Source organism: Drosophila suzukii, chromosome 2R (genome assembly GCF_043229965.1).
Source record: "Drosophila suzukii chromosome 2R, CBGP_Dsuzu_IsoJpt1.0, whole genome shotgun sequence".
NCBI classification, from domain to species: Eukaryota; Metazoa; Arthropoda; class Insecta; order Diptera; family Drosophilidae; genus Drosophila; species Drosophila suzukii.
The window spans coordinates 7,044,147-7,067,969 of NC_092081.1; the positions used below are offsets into that span (position 1 = coordinate 7,044,147).

Genomic DNA, 23,823 nt, shown 5'->3' on the forward strand with positions numbered 1-23,823 from the left:
ACTTGCCTTCCAGCAAAGTGTTCCAATGCACTCCACCTTTTCAATGCTTTGTCAGGCTCAAGCATTTCCCGTGCCAGTCTATAGGTACATTGATACTTTTTTCAGTCAATACTTATGTGAACTATATTTCAGAGATATTAAAATACCGCCATTTTTTGTTAGGCTGTAGTCTTTTTAATAACAGGATTAGGGTACTGTTTATATCCGTTGCCTCATGTTTAACAACAATATTATGGTAGTATAATGTTTTTATAAACCCAACATTCAGTCAGTGTTCTTTTTGCTAACTTCCCACGCCTAATCAACAATGACTTTTGACCTTTTAGAGCCTGTGGGATTCAAGGCACCCAGTTTTCCTAGTGTGGCCTCAACTTTTACCATACAGACGCCCCAAAATAGCGAGTTGGCCCTCACCTGCGAGGCTCAATCCTACCCTGTGCCCATATTTAGGTAATTAAAGACCCCTTCCCCCAAGGTCCAATGCTGCTCAACTGGTTCTGTGTAGGATTATAGTATATCAAGTATGCCAAAATATTGTTTAAAATAATTGTCTATTTTAGAACCCGTAGGGGCGAAGGCTCCGACCTTTTCGAGTGACTCCAAGGGCAGCATATTCGAGCGTTCGATTCATGCCAGCTTTGCCCTGTTGTGTCAGGCTCAGGCTTTTCCCGTTCCCATCATTAGGCAAGTTTCAGTTGACAGGATTTTTGGTAACACTTCATAAAATAATTTACAGAACCCATTGGTGCCAGGGCGCCAACATTCTCCACCGACTATAACTCCTTCTCCTATGCCCGTGCTGTGGGTCAGAGTTTCGCAATGCTTTGTCAGGCCCAGGCTTTTCCAGTGCCCATAATGAGGTTAGCTTTGATCTTGGTTTCCATCAGGCGGTTTTCTTAGCTTTAAGTTATCGGTAGTTTTCTAAATTTGAGATTATTAATTACAGAGCCTATCGGTGCCAGAGCTCCCACGTTCTCAACTGAGTCAAATTCTTTTTCGTACACCCGGTCTGTGGGTCAGAGTTTTGCGGTGCTCTGTCAGGCTCAGGCTTATCCTGTTCCAATAATGAGGTTAGAAAATACTTGTTTTAACATCAGGCAGTTTTCCCAAACCCATGAGATAATAACTTATATGCCAAATAATTGTTTACAGAACCGATTGGTGCTAGGGCTCCCACATTTTCAACGGATTCGAATGTGTTTTCCTATATTCGGCCAGTGGGTCAAAGTTTTGCTTTACTTTGTCAAGCTCAGGCCTATCCAGTTCCTGCCATGAGGTAGGGTAGTCTATTAGCTTACATCCGAAACCATTCAGGCAGTTTTCTATAGCTTCCCTAAGATTACTTCTAACTTTACCGACACTTACTACTTAACCTTGCAGAGCCTGTAGGTGCTAAAGCTCCCACCTTTGCTACAGTTTCAAAGATTTCCAGTCTACTCGGCTCAAGTTCGAGTGATATAGTGTTGCTCTGCCAGGCTCAGGCATTTCCAGTTCCCTATACACGGTAATACCCAGCAATTCAGGCGGTTAAGAAGATTTCTCTTATATTATTCCCAGAACCTGTTAGTGCCAAGGGTCCAACCTTTGCATCCGATATGAAAAGCTATACCTTTGTGCGATATTTTGGTCAGAGTTTCGCGCTACTGTGTCAGGCGCAGGCTTATCCGGTGCCCCTGATAAGGTAGTCATTAAGTAGACATAAGCCCAATCCCATAATAGCCCCATAAGAAGCATATTGTTATTTTTTTTGTAGAGCCAGTTGGCGCCAAAGCTCCCACCTTCTCTGGCGAGTCCAAGAGTTTCACATTTGTCAATGAGATATCCACTAGTTTTGCCCTACTCTGCCAGGCGCAGGCATTTCCAGTACCCATTATCAGGTTAGTCCAACATTTAGGCAGTTTTTCACATCTATACTACTAGGGGATAAGTCTACATAAGTGGAAATAATTTTCAGAGCCCGTGGGTAGCGTATCGCCTAAAATATCCGGTGGACGGCTGCAGGAAATTACAAAGACAGCGACCACAGACTTGGCCATTTTGTGCCTGGGACAATCGTTTCCCACTCCCTCGTTTAGGTAATGAAGGTTTAACAGTTAGGATCAACATTCAGGCAGCAAAAAAGGTTTCCAAACCGATGATTCATCGAAATCCGATTTATTTCAGAGCCCATTGGCAGTGTAGCTCCTACAATATCGGGAGATCGTCTACAGGAACAGACCCAGAAACTGGGCAATAGTTTCTCTATTCTTTGCCAGGGACAAGCGTACCCCCATCCAGTGTTTAGGTAGATACCTTTATATATTTATATTTAGTGGGAAAGACTTTCAGGCAGTCACCTAAGCTAAGTTGATAGGTTTACTATCACTGCTTCGATATACATATATCACACTTTTCAGAACCTGTTGGTCTCGTAAAGCCCCGCATTTCGGTTAAAAGCATTGAGATCAACGAAGTGCCTATTTATGGGACCTTTGTTGGACATTGTCCAGGACAGGGTTATCCAGTACCGGTTTATAGGTAGATTGCTAGGTTCCCCTCATGAGGTCGATGATAGGTTTTCCTAAACCCCCAAAAAGTGGTGCACAGAATGAGCACAGAGTTGTAAATGTTTTAAAAGGTAAGTAAGATCCATCACCAAACCTGGAGAAGGTAAGTAGCTCGTGTTCTCGGATTAAAGAAATACTGCTCACCAAAAAGACTGTCTCACTCTGTGCCCACTTCATCCGAATGCCAACTCTAAACCTTGGAGCTTTATTAACACTCTTCTCTCGTTCCAGATGGTACAAGTTCATCGAGGGCACTACCCGCAAGCAAGCTGTGGTGTTAAATGATCGAGTGAAGCAGGTTTCCGGCACTCTCATTATCAAGGACGCAGTAGTTGAGGACTCTGGAAAGTACCTGTGCGTGGTCAACAATTCCGTGGGTGGCGAGAGCGTTGAGACCGTTTTGACCGTCACTGCCCCGCTTTCTGCCAAGATCGACCCCCCCACCCAGACAGTGGACTTTGGACGCCCCGCGGTATTCACCTGCCAGTACACCGGAAATCCCATCAAGACTGTTAGCTGGATGAAGGACGGCAAGGCCATTGGTCACAGCGAACCCGTGCTGCGCATCGAATCCGTGAAGAAGGAGGATAAGGGCATGTACCAGTGCTTCGTGAGGAATGACCAGGAATCCGCGGAGGCCAGTGCTGAACTGAAGCTCGGAGGTCGCTTTGATCCCCCTGTCATCCGACAGGCCTTCCAGGAAGAAACCATGGAACCCGGACCAAGTGTATTCCTTAAGTGCGTCGCCGGCGGAAACCCCACGCCCGAAATCTCCTGGGAACTTGACGGAAAGAAGATTGCCAACAACGATCGCTACCAGGTGGGACAGTATGTGACGGTCAACGGAGATGTGGTTTCCTATCTGAACATAACCTCGGTCCATGCCAACGACGGTGGTCTCTACAAGTGTATAGCCAAAAGCAAGGTGGGCGTGGCGGAGCACTCGGCCAAGTTGAATGTCTACGGTCTTCCCTACATCCGTCAAATGGAAAAGAAGGCCATCGTGGCTGGCGAAACCCTTATTGTCACCTGTCCTGTAGCTGGCTACCCCATTGATTCGATTGTCTGGGAACGAGGTGAGTGGATACATTATAAGCCTTAAATATCCTTAGTTAATCCTTCCTTTCATTAGATAACCGTGCCCTGCCCATCAACCGCAAACAGAAGGTCTTCCCCAATGGAACTCTGATCATCGAGAATGTGGAACGCAACTCAGACCAGGCAACCTATACTTGTGTGGCCAAGAATCAGGAAGGATACTCCGCCCGCGGATCTCTGGAAGTGCAAGTTATGGGTAAGTCGACAATTGCAACTCTCTCCCAGGCTTTCCAAGCTCTGGTCGATGCTACTTTTTGGGCGGGTCTCAAGTTTTCAGCCTCAACGTTGGTCGATAGTCTTCCACTTAATCGAAACCCCAAACCCAAACCCCTCGCTCAGTTCCGCCGCAGGTCGTGCCCTTTGACTTTGGGGAGGAGACCATCAACATGAACGACATGGTCTCGGCCACGTGCACGGTGAACAAGGGCGACACTCCGCTGGAGTTGTACTGGACCACGGCGCCGGATCCCACGACGGGCGTGGGTCGCCTGATGTCCAACGACGGCATCCTGATCACCAAGACGACACAGCGCATCAGCATGCTGAGCATAGAGTCCGTGCATGCCCGCCACCGGGCCAATTACACCTGTGTGGCCAGGAATGCGGCCGGGGTTATTTACCACACGGCCGAGCTGCGTGTCAACGGTTCGCTTGTTGCCCCTTCAAGTCGTAGATTGATTAGTCCTTTGGTTTTTGATTTCCGTTTCCTTGATCCTACTCGCTTCCTCCTCGGCTCCCTGCGCAGTGTTGCCCCAGATCGTGCCCTTTGACTTCGGCGAGGAGAGTGTCAACGAGCTGGACATGGTCTCGGCCTCCTGCACGGTGAACAAGGGCGACCTGCCCATCGATGTGGCCTGGACGAAGAACGGCGGTCGGGTCTACACCAACGATGGCATCGTGGTGACCAAGACCAGCACCCGCATGAGTGTCCTGAGCATCGAGTCCGCCAGGGCGCGACATGCTGGCAACTATTCCTGCGTGGCCACCAACAATGCGGGCGAGACCCGGCAATGGGCAATCCTGGCCGTCAATGGTTAATAGCCTCGATTTGTGATCTGTTCCTACGATTTTTTGATTGATTTTCCGTTGGTTATCTTCCGTTAACCCAACCCCATCCCAGTCTTGCCCCAGGTCGTGCCCTTTGACTTTGGAGAGGAGAGCATCAATGAGTTGGACATGGTTTCGGCCTCGTGTACGGTTAACAAGGGCGATCTGCCCGTGGACATCTACTGGACGAAGAACGGCGGTCGTGTGTACACCAACGATGGTCTGATTGTGACCCGGAACAGCCAGCGCCTGAGTGTCCTGAGCATCGAATCCGTGCGAGCGCGTCATGCGGGAAACTACTCCTGCGTGGCCACCAACAACGCGGGGGCCATCACCCAGTCCGCCATGCTGGCAGTCAATGGTTATTGTCCTGCCTATAAGAAGTCAGAGGTCTTAAGTTTTCCTTGTCTTTTTTGCTTTTTGCCTTCCCCTCCTTGCTCATCCAGTCCTCCCCCAAATGATGCCCTTCGATTTTGGCGAGGATGTGATCAACGAACTAGACATGGTATCCGCTTACTGCACCGTGAACCGGGGGGACCTGCCCGTCGACATAGCCTGGACCAAGAACGGCGGTCGTGTGTACACCAATGATGGTCTGATAGTCACCCGGAATAGCCAGCGCATCAGCGTTCTGAGCATCGAGTCCGTGAGGGCCCGACATGCCGGGAACTACTCCTGCGTGGCCACCAACAATGCCGGGGAGACCAGGCAATCCGCCATCCTGGCTGTCAATGGTTAATCCCAAGGAGCTCCTAAGATCGGTTTTGTTTCTTAGATTTTCGTTTGGTTCTGAAACCTTTCCCCTCTCTCCTTTCACTACCTCCATTGCCATGCAGTTCCACCATCGATAGCGCCGTTCTCCTTCGGTGATGATCCCGTGAACACGGGTGAGAATGCCGGAGTGCAGTGCATGGTGCAGAAGGGCGATGTGCCCATCACCATCAAGTGGACCCTCAATTCGCGACCCATCATCAACGGCGAGGAGGGAATCACCATACTGAAACTGTCTCCCAAGACGAGCGTTCTGAACATAGCCGCCGTCGAGCAAGATCACCGAGGGGTCTTTAGGTGCATAGCGGAGAATAAGGCGGGTTCTAGTTTCACCACATCGGAGCTGAAAGTCAACGGTACACGGAGAAGCGACCCCTTTTTCACTTTCACTTTAATTTATATTTTTTATTTAACTTTGATTTTATTTAAACCTTCCTTTATCTTTAGTTCCACCCCATGTTCTGCCTTTCAACTTTGGCAGTGAAGTCTTTAATATGGGTGATGTCCTAAGCGTCACTTGTGTTGTCCTCAAGGGTGATTTACCCTTACAAATTCATTGGACTTTAAATGGGGAGCCTGTGGCAACAGGTGTGGATGGATTCACTGTGATGCAGTTGAACCAACGCACCAGTTATCTGAGTGTGGATGCCCTGGAGGCCAAGCATCGTGGCTCCTACAGCTGTGTGGCCCAGAACTTGGCAGGTCGAGCGATTTATGCCGCTGATCTGCAAGTGAATGGTTGGTGAAACTCCCCATTAAATCTCATTCCTATAGCCGTTTGTAAAGCTGCTTCCTACTAACACGTATATGGTTTATTTGGTGGCTTAGAGCTTTGTCTTCTTCTTGAGAATAAAAGGATTTCCCCCTCTATAGTTGCACCACAGATCAGTCCCTTTTACTTTGGTGATGAGCCCCTGAACCGCGGTGAAGTGGCAAGTGTAAACTGTGTTGTTCCCAAGGGGGATCTGCCCCTTGATATCTATTGGACATTGAATTCCGCTCTCATTGTGAACGGTGAGCTGGGCTTCACGTTGGTGCGGCTGAATAAGCGGACCAGTTCGCTGAATGTTGATTCCTTGGAGGCTGTCCATCGGGGCAGCTACAAATGCATAGCGAACAATTCAGCGGGATATGCTGAATACGTTTCCACACTAGATGTGAACGGTTTGTTTGATTTAATCTCTATTGATACTAGAAATTTCCTAGACTTCTATTAAGTTTTATTTTTTTGTTAATTATCTTGATTTCCTCTACCTCATCTCCATTTCTTTAAAAGTTCCACCCCAAATTCAACCTTTTGACTTTGGTTCTGAGCCATCGAATACTGGTGAGGTTTCTGGCAGCTTTTGCATGGTCCCCAAGGGTGATCTGCCCATGGAGATCCGCTGGACCTTGAATTCAGCACCCATCATTACCGGCGAACATGGATTTTCCCTATCGCGTCTTAATCCGCGAACCAGCTCATTGAGCATTGATTCACTTGAAGCCAGGCATCGAGGGCTGTACAAATGTATTGCCTCCAACAAGGCGGGCAGCGCTGAATATAGCGCTGAATTGCACGTGAACGGTCATTACTCATATCATACTCATAGTTCTTAGTCAACATCTTATTTGATTTTATTTATTTGAGTTTTAATCGTTTGTCACGCACTCCCCGTCCATTTAAGTGCCGCCACAGGTGTTGCCCTTTAGTTTCGGCGAATCTGCCGCCGATGGGGGCGAAATTGCCAGTGCCAATTGTGTGGTGCCCAAGGGAGATCTGCCCCTGGAGATACGCTGGACCCTCAACTCGTCTCCTATTATAAACGGCGAAAATGGATTTACCCTGGTGCGTCTGAATAAACGCACTAGTTCTCTGAATATTGATTCGTTAAATGCCTATCATCGCGGTGTCTACAAATGCATAGCTACAAATGAGGCTGGCACCAGTGAATACGTAGCTGAATTACAAGTTAATGGTTTGTCCCCATATGAAATATCAAAGTATGAGCAAATAAGAGCACACTTACTATCTATGTTGTCTTGACCTAGTGTTGTTCATTGGTGTATGGTGTTGGAGCACTATTTCCTTAGCGCTGAATATGACATATATCAGCTGAATATGTTGGTTGTGCTGAGTATGAGTTTAAGATCTGATTAAAAAATCAATCTTAAAGTCGGTTTTGTTTCTTAGAGTTTCGTTTTGTTCTGAAACTTTTCCCCTCTCACTACCTTCATTGCCATGCAGTTCGGTGAGGAGGGAATCACCATACTGAAACTGTCTCCCAAGACGAGCGTTCTGAACATAGCCGCCGTCGAGCAAGATCACCGAGGGGTCTTTAAGTGCATAGCGGAAAATAAGGAGGGTTCTAGTTTCACCACATCGGAGCTGAAAGTCAACGGTACACGGAGAAGGGACCTCAATCTAAACACCTATATTTTGATTTATTTGATTTTTATTTTTATTTTACTTTAATTTTATTTAATCATTCCGCTTTCTGCAGTTCCTCCCCAAGTTTCGCCCTTTAATTTTGGTAGCGAAGTGTTAAATATGGGTGATGTCCTAAGCGTCACTTGTGTTGTTCTCAAGGGCGATTTACCCTTGCAAATCCATTGGACTTTGAATGGTGAGCCTGTGGCCACAGGTGTGGATGGATTCACTGTGATGCAGTTGAACCAACGCACCAGTTACCTGAGTGTGGATGCCCTGGAGGCCAAGCATCGTGGCTCCTACAGCTGTGTGGCCCAGAACTTGGCAGGTCGAGCGATTTATGCCGCTGATCTGCAAGTGAATGGTTGGTGAAACTCCCCATTAAATCTCATTCCTATAGCCGTTTGTAAAGCTGCTTCCTACTAACACGTATCTGGTTTATTTGGTGGTTAAGAGCTTAGTCTACTTCTTGAGAATATAAGAATTTCCCCTCTATAGTTGCACCACAGATCAGTCCCTTTTCCTTTGGTGATGAGCCCCTGAACCGCGGGGAAGTGGCAAGTGTAACCTGTGTGGTCCCCAAAGGGGACCTGCCACTTGATATCTATTGGACATTGAACTCCGCTCTCATTGTGAATGGTGAGCTGGGATTCACATTGGTGCGGCTGAATAAGCGGACCAGTTCGCTGAATGTTGATTCCTTGGAGGCTGTCCATCGGGGCAGCTACAAATGCATAGCGAACAATTCAGCGGGATATGCTGAATACGTTTCTACACTAGATGTGAACGGTTTGTTGGATTTAATCTGTATTGCTACTAGAAATTTCCTAGACTTCTATTAAGTTATAATTTTTTTGTTAATTATCTTGATTTCCTCTACCTCATCTCCATTTCTCTAAAAGTTCCTCCACAAATACAAGCCTTTGACTTTGGTTCTGAGCCAGCCAATACTGGTGAAATGGCAGGTGGCTTTTGCATGGTCCCCAAGGGTGATTTGCCCATGGAGATCCGCTGGACCTTGAATTCAGCACCCATCATTACCGGCGAACATGGATTTTCCCTGTCGCGTCTAAACCCGCGAACCAGCTCCTTGAGCATTGATTCACTTGAAGCCAGGCATCGAGGGCTGTACAAATGTATTGCCTCCAACAAGGCGGGCAGCGCTGAATATAGCGCTGAATTGCACGTGAATGGTCAATACTCATATCATACTCATAGTTTTTAGTTAACTTTTTAGTTGATTTTATTTATTTGAGTTTTAATCGTTTGCCACTCACTCCCCGTCCATTTAAGTGCCGCCACAGGTGTTGCCCTTTAGCTTCGGCGAATCTGCCGCCGATGTGGGCGATATTGCCAGTGCCAATTGTGTGGTGCCCAAGGGAGATCTGCCCCTGGAGATACGCTGGTCCCTCAACTCGGCTCCCATTATTAACGGCGAAAATGGTTTTACCTTGATGCGCTTAAACAAGCGCACGAGTCTCTTGAATATTGATTCTCTGAATGCATTTCATCGCGGTGTCTACAAGTGCATAGCCACAAATGAAGCTGGCACCAGTGAATACGTAGCTGAATTACAAGTTAATGGTTTGTCCTCACACATAATATCAAAATATGAGCAAACAAGAGCACGCTTACTATCTATATTGTCTTCACCTAGTGTTGTTCGTTGGTGTTTGGTGTTGGAGCAGTATTTCCTTAGCGCTGAATATCTATATATCAGCTGAATATGTTGGTTGTGCTGAGTCAGAGTTTTAGATCAAATAAAAGCAGGTTATTCTAAGCATATCAAATTAGTGTAAAATATCTTAACGTTATTAAAGAGACGATCCAAGAAGCTGTTTTGTCATTTTGATAGTTCGAGTAAGATAGAGTTTTTCCCCACCCTTGTATCTAGTGCCCCCTCAAGTCATGCCCTTTGCTTTTGGTGAGGAACCATCGAACTACGGTGATAGTACCGCAGTCCAATGCATGGTCTTCAAAGGCGACACTCCACTCCAGCTGCACTGGACTCTGAATGGACAACCAATAACCAACGAGCACGTCGGAATACGCATAATCAAAATGTCCCCCAAACTGAGTTCCTTGAGCATCGACGCCATCAATGGCCAACATCGAGGGCTGTTCAAGTGCATAGCCACCAATGCGGCTGGGATGTCCGAGCAAAGCGCTGAATTGATGGTCAATGGTTAATATTCCGAATATCTGGTTTTTAAGTTATATGTTTTGTTTTCTTTCCGTTCTTCCTCTTCCGTACTCCAATCCCCATTTCTGCGGTAAAGTACCGCCTCAAATCCGACCCTTTGACTTCGGCGACGAGGCTTCCAACTCTGGAGAGACCATGGGCATCCAGTGCACGGTGATCAAGGGGGATCTACCCATCAACATTACGTGGGTTCTCAATAATCATACCCTGAACAGTGGGGACTTGGACGTGGTGATCGGTCGTATGTCCAGCAAGTCGAGCACCCTAAACATCGACTATATTGCGGCCGAGCACCGAGGGTTCTACACTTGTTTGGCTCGCAATCTGGCGGGCGAGAGCAGCTACACTGCAGAGTTAAAAGTCAACGGTTACTACCCCTTGATCTCATACTTAAAAGATAAAATTTATTTTGGTTTATTTCCTGACTTCTTTTGAATGATACAACCCAATCCCTCCCAGTCCTGCCCAGCATCCATCCGTTTAGCTTCGATGCCGAGGCCAATGAGGGCGACAGCGTCCAGTTGACCTGCCATGTGGCCAAAGGCGATCTCCCGTTGAGAATTCGCTGGACCCATAATGGTCTACCCCTCTTCACACACCTGGGCGTGATGGCCAGCAAAATGGGGGAACGAATAAGCCTGCTCACGGTGGAATCGGTAAAAGCAGCCAATTCCGGAAACTATAGCTGCTTGGCAAGCAACAATGCAGGGAACGTGAGCTCAAGTTCCGAGCTGTTCGTCAATGGTTACTAACTACATTACGTAGACCTATATTAATCTTCTGTTGATTGAGATTATTTGACACCCAACCCCCCAACTCACTTCCCAGTTCTGCCCCAAATTGTGCCCTTCGCCTATGAGGATCTGATAAACATGGGCGATTCCATTGATTTGTTTTGCCAAATCCAAAAGGGCGACCGCCCCATCAAGGTGCACTGGAGTTTCGAAAGGAATGCCGGAGAACCCGGCTTCGATCATTTGCAGCCCCAGATGCGAACGAATCGCATTAGTGGCAAGACGAGCATGCTGTCCATTCCCAGTGCCACTCAGGCGCACACCGGTCGATATACCTGCATAGCCAGTAACAAGGCGGGAACCACTACGTATAGCGCTGATCTTACAGTGAATGGTACTAAAATTGATAGTATCTTGAAATATATATTAGTATTTGCGGTTACGGTTACCAAAGGTCTTGATAGTTTGTGCTGCTACTAATCTAACCCCACCTTTCTAACTCATTCTGTCTAACGGAGCTTGTGAGGCCTACTGTGAACTTACCCACTTGGTCTTTTATTTCTGCCCCCCAAAGTTGCCCCCAAGATAGCGTCCTTTGATTTCGGGGAGGAGCCCCTGAACTACGGAGAACCCGCCTCCGTGCAATGCACCATTTTGGGTGGCGACCTGCCCATGAATGTCACCTGGCTGCTGAATAACGCCACCATCGATAGTTTCCACGACATATCATTCTCGCGGATCGGGAAGCGAATCAATGTGCTCTCCATTGAGTCTGTGTCCGCTCACCACGCGGGATTCTATTCGTGTCACGCGCAAAATAAGGCCGGAATCACGGCGCACTCGGCACGTCTAATAGTGAATGGTTAGCCATTGGATGGATATAAGCCCTTACTAGTTATAAGATTAATGCACATGATTTATAATTTACTTATGTTGATTTGAATTCCCTTGAAAACCCAATCTCAGTACTGCCCAAAATAAGTCCCTTCTCCTTTGGCGAGGAGTCCATGAGCTACGGCGAGTTTGTCAATGTTCAGTGCACCATATCGGGTGGAGATCTGCCTGTAAACATTACCTGGACCCTGAACAATCAGCCCTTTGAGGATTACCTAGAAATCTTGACCACCAAGCGTGGAAAGCGCATCAATGAGCTAACTATAGAAGCAGTATCGGCGAAACATGTGGGAAACTATTCCTGCGTTGCCGAAAATAGAGCCGGTGTTGTTAACCACACTGCCGAGCTGAAAGTGAATGGTTAATACTTTTTCAATACTAAGAATGCTTTTTGATTTTTCCTTTCGTTTTTACTTTATTTCTCCCCCACCAACAAATTCCCTTAAATAGTGCCCCCCAAAATTTCTCCATTCGATTTCGGAGATGAGCCCGCGAACTTTGGCGAATCAGCTAGTGTTCAGTGCCTTGTGACCTCTGGCGATTTTCCGGTCAGCTTTGCGTGGCTCTTTAATGGACGTGAGATCAATGAGAATGTTTACGATGTGTCCATGGTCAAGTTGGGAAAGAAAATCAGCGCGTTGTCCATAGATTATGTCCGCGATCACCATGCCGGGAATTATTCTTGTGTGGCTGTCAACCGTGCCACCTCTGTTAACTTTACCGCCGAACTGGTGGTGAATGGTACTACTGCCTATAATTTAATAATCCTTCATTCTGTATGTCCTTATTTTTATTAACTTATTCTTTGTCACTTCCTCCACGTCCTGTTTCCCACCAAGTGCCCCCAAAAATCGCACATTTTGACTTTGGCGATCATGCCATCAACTTTGAGGAGTCCGTCTCTGTAAATTGTTTGATCTACCTGGGCGATTTGCCCATGGATATCACCTGGCTGTTCAACGGGGCCCACATAAACGCTTATAACGGAGTGTCCATTGTGAAGGGTGGCAAGAAGGCGAGCATCCTGACCATCGATTCCGTGCATGCAGGACATGCGGGCAACTACACATGCAAGGCCCGAAATGATGCGGATTCTGCGGAATATACGGCAGAGTTGATTGTGAATGGTATTGGGAGGGAGACTTTCAGATCGGATAGAGATACCTTTTATTGATTTTATTATCATTTCGATTCCCACATCCCTCTTACACCCATTTAGCCCCACCCAAAATTGCGCCTTTCGACTTCGGCCAGTCCCCATCGAACTTCGAGGATTCTGTTTCTGTGAACTGTTTGGTCACCTCGGGTGATCTGCCCATCGAAATAGAGTGGCTCTTCGGAGCGGAGCCCATCAATTATGCTACAGGCATTGCGGTCTTACGAGGGGGCAAACGGACCAACCTCCTTACCATAGATTCAGTGCATGCAGGTCATGCGGGAAATTACACCTGCAAAGCTAAGAACAAGGCGGCCAGCAGCCAGTACTCAGCAGCCCTAATTGTGAACGGTTAAAAATATTTCTCTACAAATAAATAAGAGTTCTTTCTTGGTTTCCTGAATATTATTTCTCCATACCCTACCCTTCCATAAAGCTCCGCCTAAGATTACACCCTTCAGCTTTGGCGAAGAGCCTGCCAATGTGGAGGACTCCTTGTCGGTGACCTGTCTCATCACAACTGGGGATCTACCCATCGATATTGAATGGTTCTTTAACGAATACGGAATAAGCTCCTATTCGGGAATTTCGGTCATGAAGGGAGGCAAGCGGAATAGTGTCTTGAGTATCGACAGTGTCCAGGCCCGACATGCGGGGAACTATAGTTGTCGTGCCAAAAATCATGCTGCTGCTGTGAACTACACCACCGTTCTGATTGTGAATGGTACTACCGTATTTAGGCTTACAATTAATATTAATGTTTGTTTTTATTTATTAGTTCCCTATTCCATTTGAATTTGACATTTTAATATTCCCAAAGTTCCCCCGAAGATTACACCTTTCGACTTTGGAGATGAGCCCACCAACTTTGAGGACTCTGTTTCGGTCACTTGTCTTATATCCAGCGGAGATTTACCAATCGATATTGAGTGGTTCTTTAACGACTACGGCATTAGCTCCTTTTCGGGAATTTCGGTTGTGAAGGGAGGCAAGCGGAATAGTGTCTTGAGTATCGACAGTGTCCAGGCCCGACATGCGGGGAACTATAGTTGTCGTGCCAAAAATCATGCTGCTGCTGTGAACTACACCACCGTTCTGATTGTGAATGGTACTACCATATTTGGGTTTACAATTAATGCTATGCTTGTTTTGATTTATTAATTCCCTATTCCATTTGAATTTGTCATTTTAATATTCCCAAAGTTCCCCCGAAGATTACACCTTTCGACTTTGGAGATGAGCCCACCAACTTTGAGGATTCGGTTTCGGTCACTTGTCTTATATCCAGCGGAGATTTACCCATCGATATCGAGTGGTTTTTTAATGACTACGGCATTAGCTCCTTTTCGGGAATTTCGGTTGTGAAGGGAGGCAAACGAAATAGTGTGTGTATTGAGTATCGATAGTGTACAGGCCCGTCATGCGGGGAAGTATAGTTGTCGGGCCAAGAACCATGCCGCTGCTGTAAATTATACCACCAGCCTGATTGTGAATGGTATTACCTTATAGGGTTTTTATATTAATCTAAAATGTTTCCTTTAATTTATTTATTTTTTTGTTTGACTTCCCAAAGTTCCCCCGAAGATCACACCTTTTGACTTTGGAGATGAACCCACCAATGTTGAGGACTCAGTATCGGTCACTTGTTTAATATCCAGCGGAGATTTGCCTATTGATATTGAATGGTACTTTAACGACTACGGAATAAGTTCTTACTCTGGTATCACTGTTCTCAAAGGAGGGAAACGAAGCAGTGTCTTGGGTATAGATAATGTCCAGGCACGTCACGCAGGAAAATATAGTTGTCGTGCGAAGAACCATGCAGCTGCAGTGAACTACACATCCGATCTTGTAGTGAATGGTATTTGCGATATTGTTTAGGGAGATTTCAGTTTAGGATTAAGGCTTTTTATTAGTTTCTGTTATACTTTAAAAACTTCCATCCTTAAAGTTCCTCCAAAAATCACACCCTTTACCTTTGGCGAGGATCCTACAAACGTGGAGGACTCTGTTTCTGTGACTTGCTTGATCTCCAGCGGAGATTTGCCCATCGATATCGAGTGGTTGTTTAACGACTACGGAATAAGTTCATTTTCGGGAATGACTGTTCTTAAAGGTGGAAAGCGAACCAGCATGCTGACTATAGATAATGTCCATGCAAGTCATGCGGGCAAATATAGTTGTCGGGCCAAGAATCATGCAGCTGCTGTTAACTACACCTCCGAATTAATTGTGAATGGTAGTATTCTTGGAAAAAGACATTATTATGATTAGCTTATGATTTTTCCTATATTTATCATATATTGTTTTTCTCAATCCAAAGTTCCACCAAAAATCACACCCTTTACCTTCGGCGATGAACCCACAAATGTCGAGGACTCGGTTTCGGTGACATGTTTAATCTCCAGTGGAGACTTACCCATTGATATCGAGTGGTTATTTAACGACTACGGAATAAGCTCCTTCTCTGGAATGACTGTCTATAGAGGAGGAAAGAGAACGAGCATGTTGACCATAGACAATGTCCATGCTCGTCATGCGGGGAAATATAGTTGTCGGGCGAGAAATCATGCCTCCGCTGTTAATTACACAACTGAATTGATAGTGAATGGTATTGCAAATAGATTTGTTCTCTTAAGATTAACTCGAGTTTATTTTTCTCAAACTATAATTTCTGTTCACCCTCCTTATCACACCCATTCACACTAAAGCCCCACCAAAGCTAGCGCCTTTTGACTTTGGTGAATCCCCTGCTAACTTTGAGGACTCCGTTTCGGTTAACTGCCTCGTTTCCTCCGGTGATTTGCCCATTGATATCGAGTGGCTATTCAACGGGGAGCCCATTAACTACGCCTCGGGAATTGCGGTTTTGCGAGGAGGCAAGCGGACTAGTGTCCTCACAATAGACTCCGTTCATGCAGGACATGCGGGGAACTACAGCTGCAAGGCCAAGAACAAGGCAGCCAGCAGCGAATACTCGGCGGCCCTAATTGTCAATGGTTATAATACTATCTTTAATCATTTTTAGCCACCGTTTAGTTTATTACTTTGTTTTCCTCCCATAAAATCAAGTTCCACCCAAAATCACACCCTTCGACTTTGGTGATACTCCGACGAATGTGGAGGACTCTGTATCGGTCATGTGCCTCATTTCCAATGGAGACTTACCTATTGATATCGAGTGGTTTTTCAATGATTACGGAATTAGCTCGTACTCCGGAATAAATGTAGTCAAGGGTGGCAAGAGGAACAGTATGCTGAGTATCGATAGTGTTCAAGCGCGACATGCTGGGAAATATAGTTGTCGGGCCAAGAACCACGCTGCTGCTGTCAACTACACCACCGAACTGATTGTAAACGGTACCCTTATATGGTTATTTTGATTCGTAGTCTTAAGGTTTTTTGTAATTTTCTTGAGTTTTTATTAAAAACTACCTTCACTCCAAAGTTCCACCAAAAATCACACACTTCGACTTCGGAGACGAACCCACGAATGTTGAGGATTCCGTTTCGGTGACTTGTCTGATCTCCAGCGGAGATTTACCCATTGACATCGAGTGGTTTTTCAATGATTACGGAATTAGCTCGTACTCCGGAATAAATGTAGTGAAAGGTGGCAAGAGGAACAGCATGCTGAGCATCGATAGTGTACAGGCCCGGCATGCGGGAAAGTATAGTTGTCGGGCCAAAAACCATGCCGCAGCTGTCAACTTTACCACCGAACTGATAGTTAATGGTACTTTTGGGGACTTTATGCAATATATTTGAATTTATTTTATTTTCGTACATCCTTTTGTGTTAAGACCCCATGGCTTTCCCATTTTTTTTGTCACTAGTTGCCCCCAAAATAGCGCACTTCGACTTCGGCGAAGAGGCGGCCAACTTTGAGGATTCGGTCTCTGTGAACTGCCTGGTCAGTTCCGGGGACCTACCGCTCGACATCGAGTGGCTGTTTAACGACTACCCCATCAACCATTACTCGGCCATATCCACCTCGAAGATGGGAAAGCGCCTGAGTGTGCTGATGATCGATGCCGTGAATGCCCGCCACGTGGGCAACTACACCTGCAAGGCGAGGAATCTGTGGGCCTCGGCTGTTTACACGGCCCAGTTGATCGTGAATGGTACTTTCTTTGGAAAGCCAGAGCTTCTGTACAGCACTTGAGTGTCGTTCTGCTTTAGTTAGTTTCTATTTGTGACCCCACTCCTTTTATTCCCTCACACAGAACACACTTACAAATTGCATGTTTGCTTTGGCTTTCGTGTCTTGGCTTTTGTAGCTTAGTTATAAGGATGATCAGTTAGCCACATCATAATTGGGGATCTGCAAAGAAAATACAAATCGGAATGGGATCCAGAGTACTCCTTAATCCCTGATTACCTATTTTATTTCCAAGTTCCACCCCATATCAGTCCCTTTGAATTCGGCGATGAACCCGCCAACTTTGGCGATTCGGTGACCGTGCAGTGTACCATTTCAAAGGGCGACCAGCCTGTGGATATCACCTGGTTGTTCAATGACTATGCCATCAACGAATACCACGGGGTCACGAGCTCGAAGATTGGCAAGAAGGTCAATGTGCTTACTATTGATTCGGTAAATGGAAACAATGCGGGAAACTACACATGCAGGGCCAGGAATAAGGCCCAAATGGTGGAGTACACTGCTGCCCTGATTGTCAACGGTGGGACAGAGATCCAGATACATATGCATATTCCCTAAAGTAGATAGTTATCACCTTGTTCGTTTTTATTTTTCGTATATCATTGTTGATTTCCTGCCTTTGTTTTGTGTATCCCGCAAGTCTTGCCCCAAATCACGCCCTTTGCCACGGGTTCGCAGCCCACCCATTTGGGCCAGTACATAACCTACCAGTGTACCCTGACGGAGGGTGATCTGCCCCTCAACATCCGCTGGACCTTCAACAACCAACCGCTTTTCAATGACGATGATCAGGACATCCTGATTGCCAAGATGGGTCGACGGAGTAGTGTCTTGACCATCGAAAGTGTGGCCGATCGTCATGCGGGCAACTATAGTTGCCATGGGGAAAATGCCGCTGGGAGGGCCACATACAGCACCCAGCTGAGAGTTATAGGTCCTGACCCCAGTAGTCTTAAGAAGAGAATCCTTCCGCTGATGCGATTATGATTTAATTTTGTGCACCTTTTGTTTTACCATCCCATCACCGAAAAATCATCGTATCCAGTTCTACCGCGCATCATACCCTTCGATTTCGAGGAGGGCCCTGCCCAGGTGGGTCAGTATCTGACACTCCACTGCTCCGTTCCTGGAGGAGATCTGCCCCTGGACATCGACTGGACGCTGGATGGCCAGCAAATCTCCGAGGATCTGGGCATTACCACGTCCCGCGTGGGACGTCGTGGAAGTGTGTTAACCATCGAGGCCGTGGAGGCCCGACATGCGGGCAATTTCACCTGCCACGCCCGCAATTTGGCCGGGCATCAGCAATATACGACGCCGCTGAACGCCTACGGTTAGGAATTCTTCGGGATTGGGTCTTTCGAGTAGTTTCTTTGTGGCCGATTACTAACCAACGCGTCCGAAAAAAAACCGCTGCATGACCTTCTGACCTCTGTCTCTGCTGCTGTTGTCTTAAGACTCTCTTTTCTCTCTAGATCCATCACTCCTTTTTGACATGGCCTGTAGCACTTTCACACAAAAAGCTTGCATGTATGACACCCAGACTGCACTGAACTGTACTAGGTAGAATAGGTTAAAAACTTATGAGAATGTATTATGTTCCAAGTCATATATTGAAAAATCTCTCTCATGTGTACTATTAGGAACACTATTTTATTGAAATGGATTGCGTTTTGCAATCACTGATAGGAATAGGGTTGTATAGGCACAACTTATATGGAAACATAGCAAAAATTTCCTGAAAAAGATGAATCTCCTTCAAGTCCCTAGACAAATAGGAAATTTACCGTCAATTGGGGTCCCTCCAACCGATTATATTTTATGTTTAACTTATATTTTTCCCCCTTTTTTGAAACTCTGAATTGAAGTGCCCCCCAAGCTGGCGCCTCTGCCCGTGAATTCGCCCCTGTACGTGGGCGACTACTACCAGCTGACCTGCGCGGTGGTTCATGGTGACGCGCCCTTCAACATTACCTGGTACTACAATGGCGAGCCCGCCGGAGACCTGCCCGGGGTCACCATCCTGATGCACGGCCGGCGCAGCAGCTCGCTGAACATCGAGAGCGTGGGTGGTGACCATGCGGGCAACTACGCCTGCAAGGGCGCCAACCGGGCAGGCGAAACCTTGGCAGAGACCACCCTGAGTGTCAAGGGTTTGTTCAAACTACTCCTTAAAATGAAACCTTATATGGAGTTGGCTTGTTAGACTCGTAGACTCCTAGCATAGGCATCCAAGGCATCCTAGGCATCTGTAAATCCCCACCTTCTCTCTCTGTGTTTTTGGTGTTGGTACTGCATTAGCACGAACCTGTATTATACAACACGAGTTGGGGGCACTCGTAATATTCCCCCTGCTGTATAGTGTGCTGACCGATTGCACGGCTTTCTTATCACCCCATCCACCCAGAGCTGCCCCAAGTCGACCAGTTTCAGTTCAATGCCAACGGGGTGAATGGCGGCCAGGCGGTGCGGGTCATGTGCATGGTCTCCTCCGGGGACCTGCCCATCGACATCTACTGGCTGAAGGACGGACAGCCCCTGCTGCGATCCATCTACCATAAGATCGACGAGTACACCCTGATCCTGTCGCTGCGCCAGACCACAATCGGCGACTCCGGCAACTACACGTGTGTGGCCAGTAATGCGGCGGGATCGGCCAGTCGCTGGTCCATCCTGAAAGTGAAGGGTACTGCCGGACACTCCGTTGTGTATATAGCTTGTAAATTGTTCTTTTTGTTTGTTTTGTAAAAAGATATTCCTTTAAGTACACCCTAAAGAAATACCAGTTTCATATAAATTGATATGATATGATATAAAATAGAAATTGATAGGGGATATTATAGAAATTGGATTAGAATCATGGAATATAAATATAAAACTCAGGTACATTTAATAAATAGGAATAAAAGGTTATTCGAATAGCTTCTATAGATGGATTATTTAATGTTTAGGCACCATTTCTTTAAAAATATGATAGCGAAAAATAGATAAGTCTCATGAAGATTGATCCTTAAACTTGTGTAATAATTATTCTAGACATCTAACAATGGGTTTGAATGGTTAAATATTGTGACAACACAATCAATTGCTTTTTTTTCAATTGACAGGCCTAATTGATTACACCGGTAAAAAGAACACCGTTAAATGAAAATATCTTTATATTTCTAAGAGCAATTTATTATTTTTCGATGCAGTGTCTAAGATATTGACTGCACTTATTGATTAAAGCTCCCGGCAATGACCTACTTTATGATCTGACAACTTAATAATGGCGCTACTTCCTGTTCCCTCCTCATAAATTTCCCAAGAACCACCTGTGCTGTCTTCGCTGCTGCTTTCCGCTTCCGTTTGCGATGTCGGCGACTATGTGCAACTCACCTGCATTGCCAGTCGGGGGTCCACGCCCATTTTGTTCGAGTGGTGGCTAGATGGGCGGCAGGTGCACGATGACGGCGACGATGACGTCACTCAGGCCACAGTGGGCGAGCACACGAGTCTGCTGCTAATCAACAGGGCAGGGGAGGGGCATGCGGGTAACTACAGTTGCCGGGCGATCAACCAGGTGGGCGTGGCAGAGCGCCGGTCCCAACTGATTGTGAATGGTAATTTGGGGGAATCAGATATGCCACTTCCAACTTTCACTTTCGACTCCTCTTGCTCCAGCTAATCCAGTTTTTCTCGACTTCCTTGATTTTATCGATATTTCGCATCTGTAGGCCAAAGACCAAGTGAAACCAAGTCGATTAAGGTCTAAATACTTTTGTAAATATGTGAAGTTTGAACTCAACCAGTAAACCTATCAACGTCGGGCAAAGTTAGTCAAGATCTAACCTAGGTCCCACTGTATGTCTATCTACTTGTTCGTTCGTTATCCATATGTCAAAACAGCTCAGATCCGACTCTGCACACATACATGCACAGCAACACCCACACACACAGCACTCTACTAAGCACTGTCCTTGAAAATAACTCAGGGATACTACTCGCAACCTGACAGTTCCTAAGTCCTTAAACTCCTCGAGAGGTTTTGGTTTTAATGTAAATTACAAGTTCACAGGGCTCATGCTCCAACACCGAATAAACCAATAGCTGCAAGATCTAATATCATTATCGCTTCTAATTGTCTACTTAATCCAAACTAAACTTAAACGTAACTAAGGAACTCAGTCTTTCATCTAACGAGACTGAGTCTGTGCGCTTCCACAAACGTAAACAATTCGCCCTGATCTGTCAAGCCCGTCCAGCCCCGAAATAACCCACACATCCCATTCCAATCCTTCATTAATTATCTATAGTTTTGTTCATCATTATTTACCTAGATAGTAAGAAACAAAACGAAGTCTGTTGGCAAAGAAATACAAAACGCCAAGAGTGAACTCTAACAGAACTTCGTTTTGCACTGATTGCATGAAATTTAACCTTTAGTTTGGTCTAACTTCAGTTTCATTAAAGTCCCACTTTCATTTGTCCTTTTATCATCTTGGTTGTTTGTGCTAATATTTCTGTTGTAGTTGGCCTTTTACTTTCATCTTAGATATAAGCGAATGAGTGAAAATATTTTATTGTGGCTCAATACATGATCTTCAATCAATATATGTATAAGCATTAAAAAAAGGAACTTTGAGATATTTCCACGCATTAAAAGAAAACTGAAATGATACGAATTCTATTTACTTTTTCTAAAATCCGTTATTTAATAATATAATTCCAACAATATGAAAAAACTTGAAAAGATCATTTCACTTTGCTTGAAACTAAGTCCGTCCTTCCGCTTCCTCTGATATTCTCAACTTTACTGCATGCAAATAATTATGCTAAGAAACCCCCACATATCGACTAACATATTATCTTTCCACATCCGCGACAACCAACCAACTCAACCAACAGTACCACCCAGATGGATCCTCGAACCCACCGATAAGGCCTTCGCCCAGGGATCCGATGCCAAGGTTGAGTGCAAAGCTGATGGCTTCCCCAAACCCCAAGTCACATGGAAGAAAGCAGTTGGTACGTATAACTCTCCTACGACCCTGAGAAAGAAGTTTAAGTATCAATTATTTCCCAGGTGATACCCCCGGAGAGTACAAGGATCTGAAGAAGAGCGACAACATTCGCGTGGAAGAGGGCACTCTGCATGTGGACAACATCCAAAAGACCAACGAGGGATACTACCTGTGCGAGGCTATTAATGGTATTGGATCAGGACTCTCGGCAGTTATCATGATCAGCGTACAGGCACCTCCAGAATTCACCGAAAAGCTGCGTAACCAGACCGCCCGACGAGGAGAACCCGCCGTATTACAGTGCGAGGCTAAGGGCGAGAAACCCATTGGCATCTTATGGAACATGAACAACATGCGACTGGACCCCAAGAACGACAACCGCTACACCATTCGGGAGGAGATCCTTTCCACCGGAGTTATGTCTAGTTTGTCCATCAAGCGCACCGAACGATCCGACTCAGCCCTCTTCACCTGCGTGGCCACCAATGCCTTTGGATCCGACGATGCCAGTATAAACATGATTGTCCAAGAAGTTCCCGAAATGCCCTATGCCCTAAAGGTGCTCGACAAGTCCGGACGTTCCGTGCAGCTGAGCTGGGCGCAACCCTACGATGGCAACTCCCCACTGGACCGGTACATCATTGAGTTCAAGCGTTCCCGTGCCTCTTGGAGCGAAATTGATCGCGTTATTGTGCCCGGACACACCACCGAAGCCCAAGTACAGAAGCTCAGCCCCGCCACCACCTACAACATTCGCATCGTGGCCGAGAACGCCATTGGTACATCCCAATCCTCCGAAGCTGTAACTATCATCACGGCCGAGGAAGCGCCATCCGGCAAGCCCCAGAACATCAAGGTGGAACCCGTGAACCAAACCACCATGCGCGTCACCTGGAAGCCACCACCACGCACCGAGTGGAACGGAGAGATCCTGGGCTACTACGTCGGCTACAAGCTATCCAACACAAACTCTTCGTACGTATTCGAGACCATCAACTTCATCACAGAGGAGGGCAAGGAACACAACCTGGAACTGCAGAACCTGCGCGTCTATACCCAGTACTCTGTGGTCATTCAGGCATTCAACAAGATCGGAGCTGGTCCACTTAGCGAGGAGGAGAAACAGTTCACCGCCGAGGGAACCCCTAGCCAACCACCCAGCGATACCGCTTGCACCACTCTGACCTCCCAGACCATCCGCGTTGGCTGGGTAAGCCCACCTCTGGAATCTGCCAACGGAGTGATCAAGACCTACAAGGTTGTCTATGCCCCCAGCGACGAGTGGTATGGTAAGTAAAGTCAAGTACAATCAATCACTATTTCTGGGATTCCTTTAGTGGAAACGAATGAAAAAGGCATGGACCAAAAGGGATTTATGGTTATTATTGACTTAATGTACTTGCTATAGATGCTTACCAAAAACCAACCACATCCGACGATCTCAGCCGGTAAAATGGTGCCTGAACATCGAATTCATCTCATTCGACTGCTGTCTTAGGACAGGCCGAATACAATACGACTTTTAAACGTCGAGTCAATTTTTAGCCATAATTATCCTTCATCACTTTGCCATTTTAAGTTAGAAGTAAGCAATTTTTACCTAACTATTTTAGATGAGACCAAGCGACACTATAAGAAGACTGCCTCTTCCGACACCGTTCTCCATGGCCTGAAGAAGTACACCAACTACACGATGCAAGTCCTTGCCACCACAGCCGGAGGTGATGGCGTTCGCAGCGTTCCTATTCACTGCCAAACCGAACCCGATGGTGAGTTATAATTATAATAACACCTAG

At 46.3% G+C, this 23,823-nt stretch overlaps 1 protein-coding gene across 50 annotated transcripts in view; it reads left to right on the forward strand.

The window, feature by feature from the left end:
- Dscam1 (Down syndrome cell adhesion molecule 1) overlaps positions 1-23,823 on the forward strand; it is a 68,463-nt gene that overhangs the window by 33,614 nt on the left and 11,026 nt on the right. For 38 of the 50 annotated variants that reach the window (XM_070995035.1, XM_070995034.1, XM_070995039.1 and 35 more), the window contains 6 exons: positions 2,778-3,622; positions 3,679-3,840; positions 10,904-11,203; positions 21,912-22,031; positions 22,090-23,316; positions 23,641-23,796. In XM_070995035.1, the coding sequence (XP_070851136.1) occupies positions 2,778-3,622; positions 3,679-3,840; positions 10,904-11,203; positions 21,912-22,031; positions 22,090-23,316; positions 23,641-23,796 (2,810 nt within the window). Of the gene's footprint in view, positions 1-2,777; positions 3,623-3,678; positions 3,841-7,129; positions 7,421-7,945; positions 8,237-10,903; positions 11,204-18,069; positions 18,358-18,892; positions 19,178-21,911; positions 22,032-22,089; positions 23,317-23,640; positions 23,797-23,823 lie in introns of all 50 variants that reach the window. The other 12 variants (XM_070995055.1, XM_065863996.2, XM_070995048.1 and 9 more) reach the window with 4 other exon arrangements.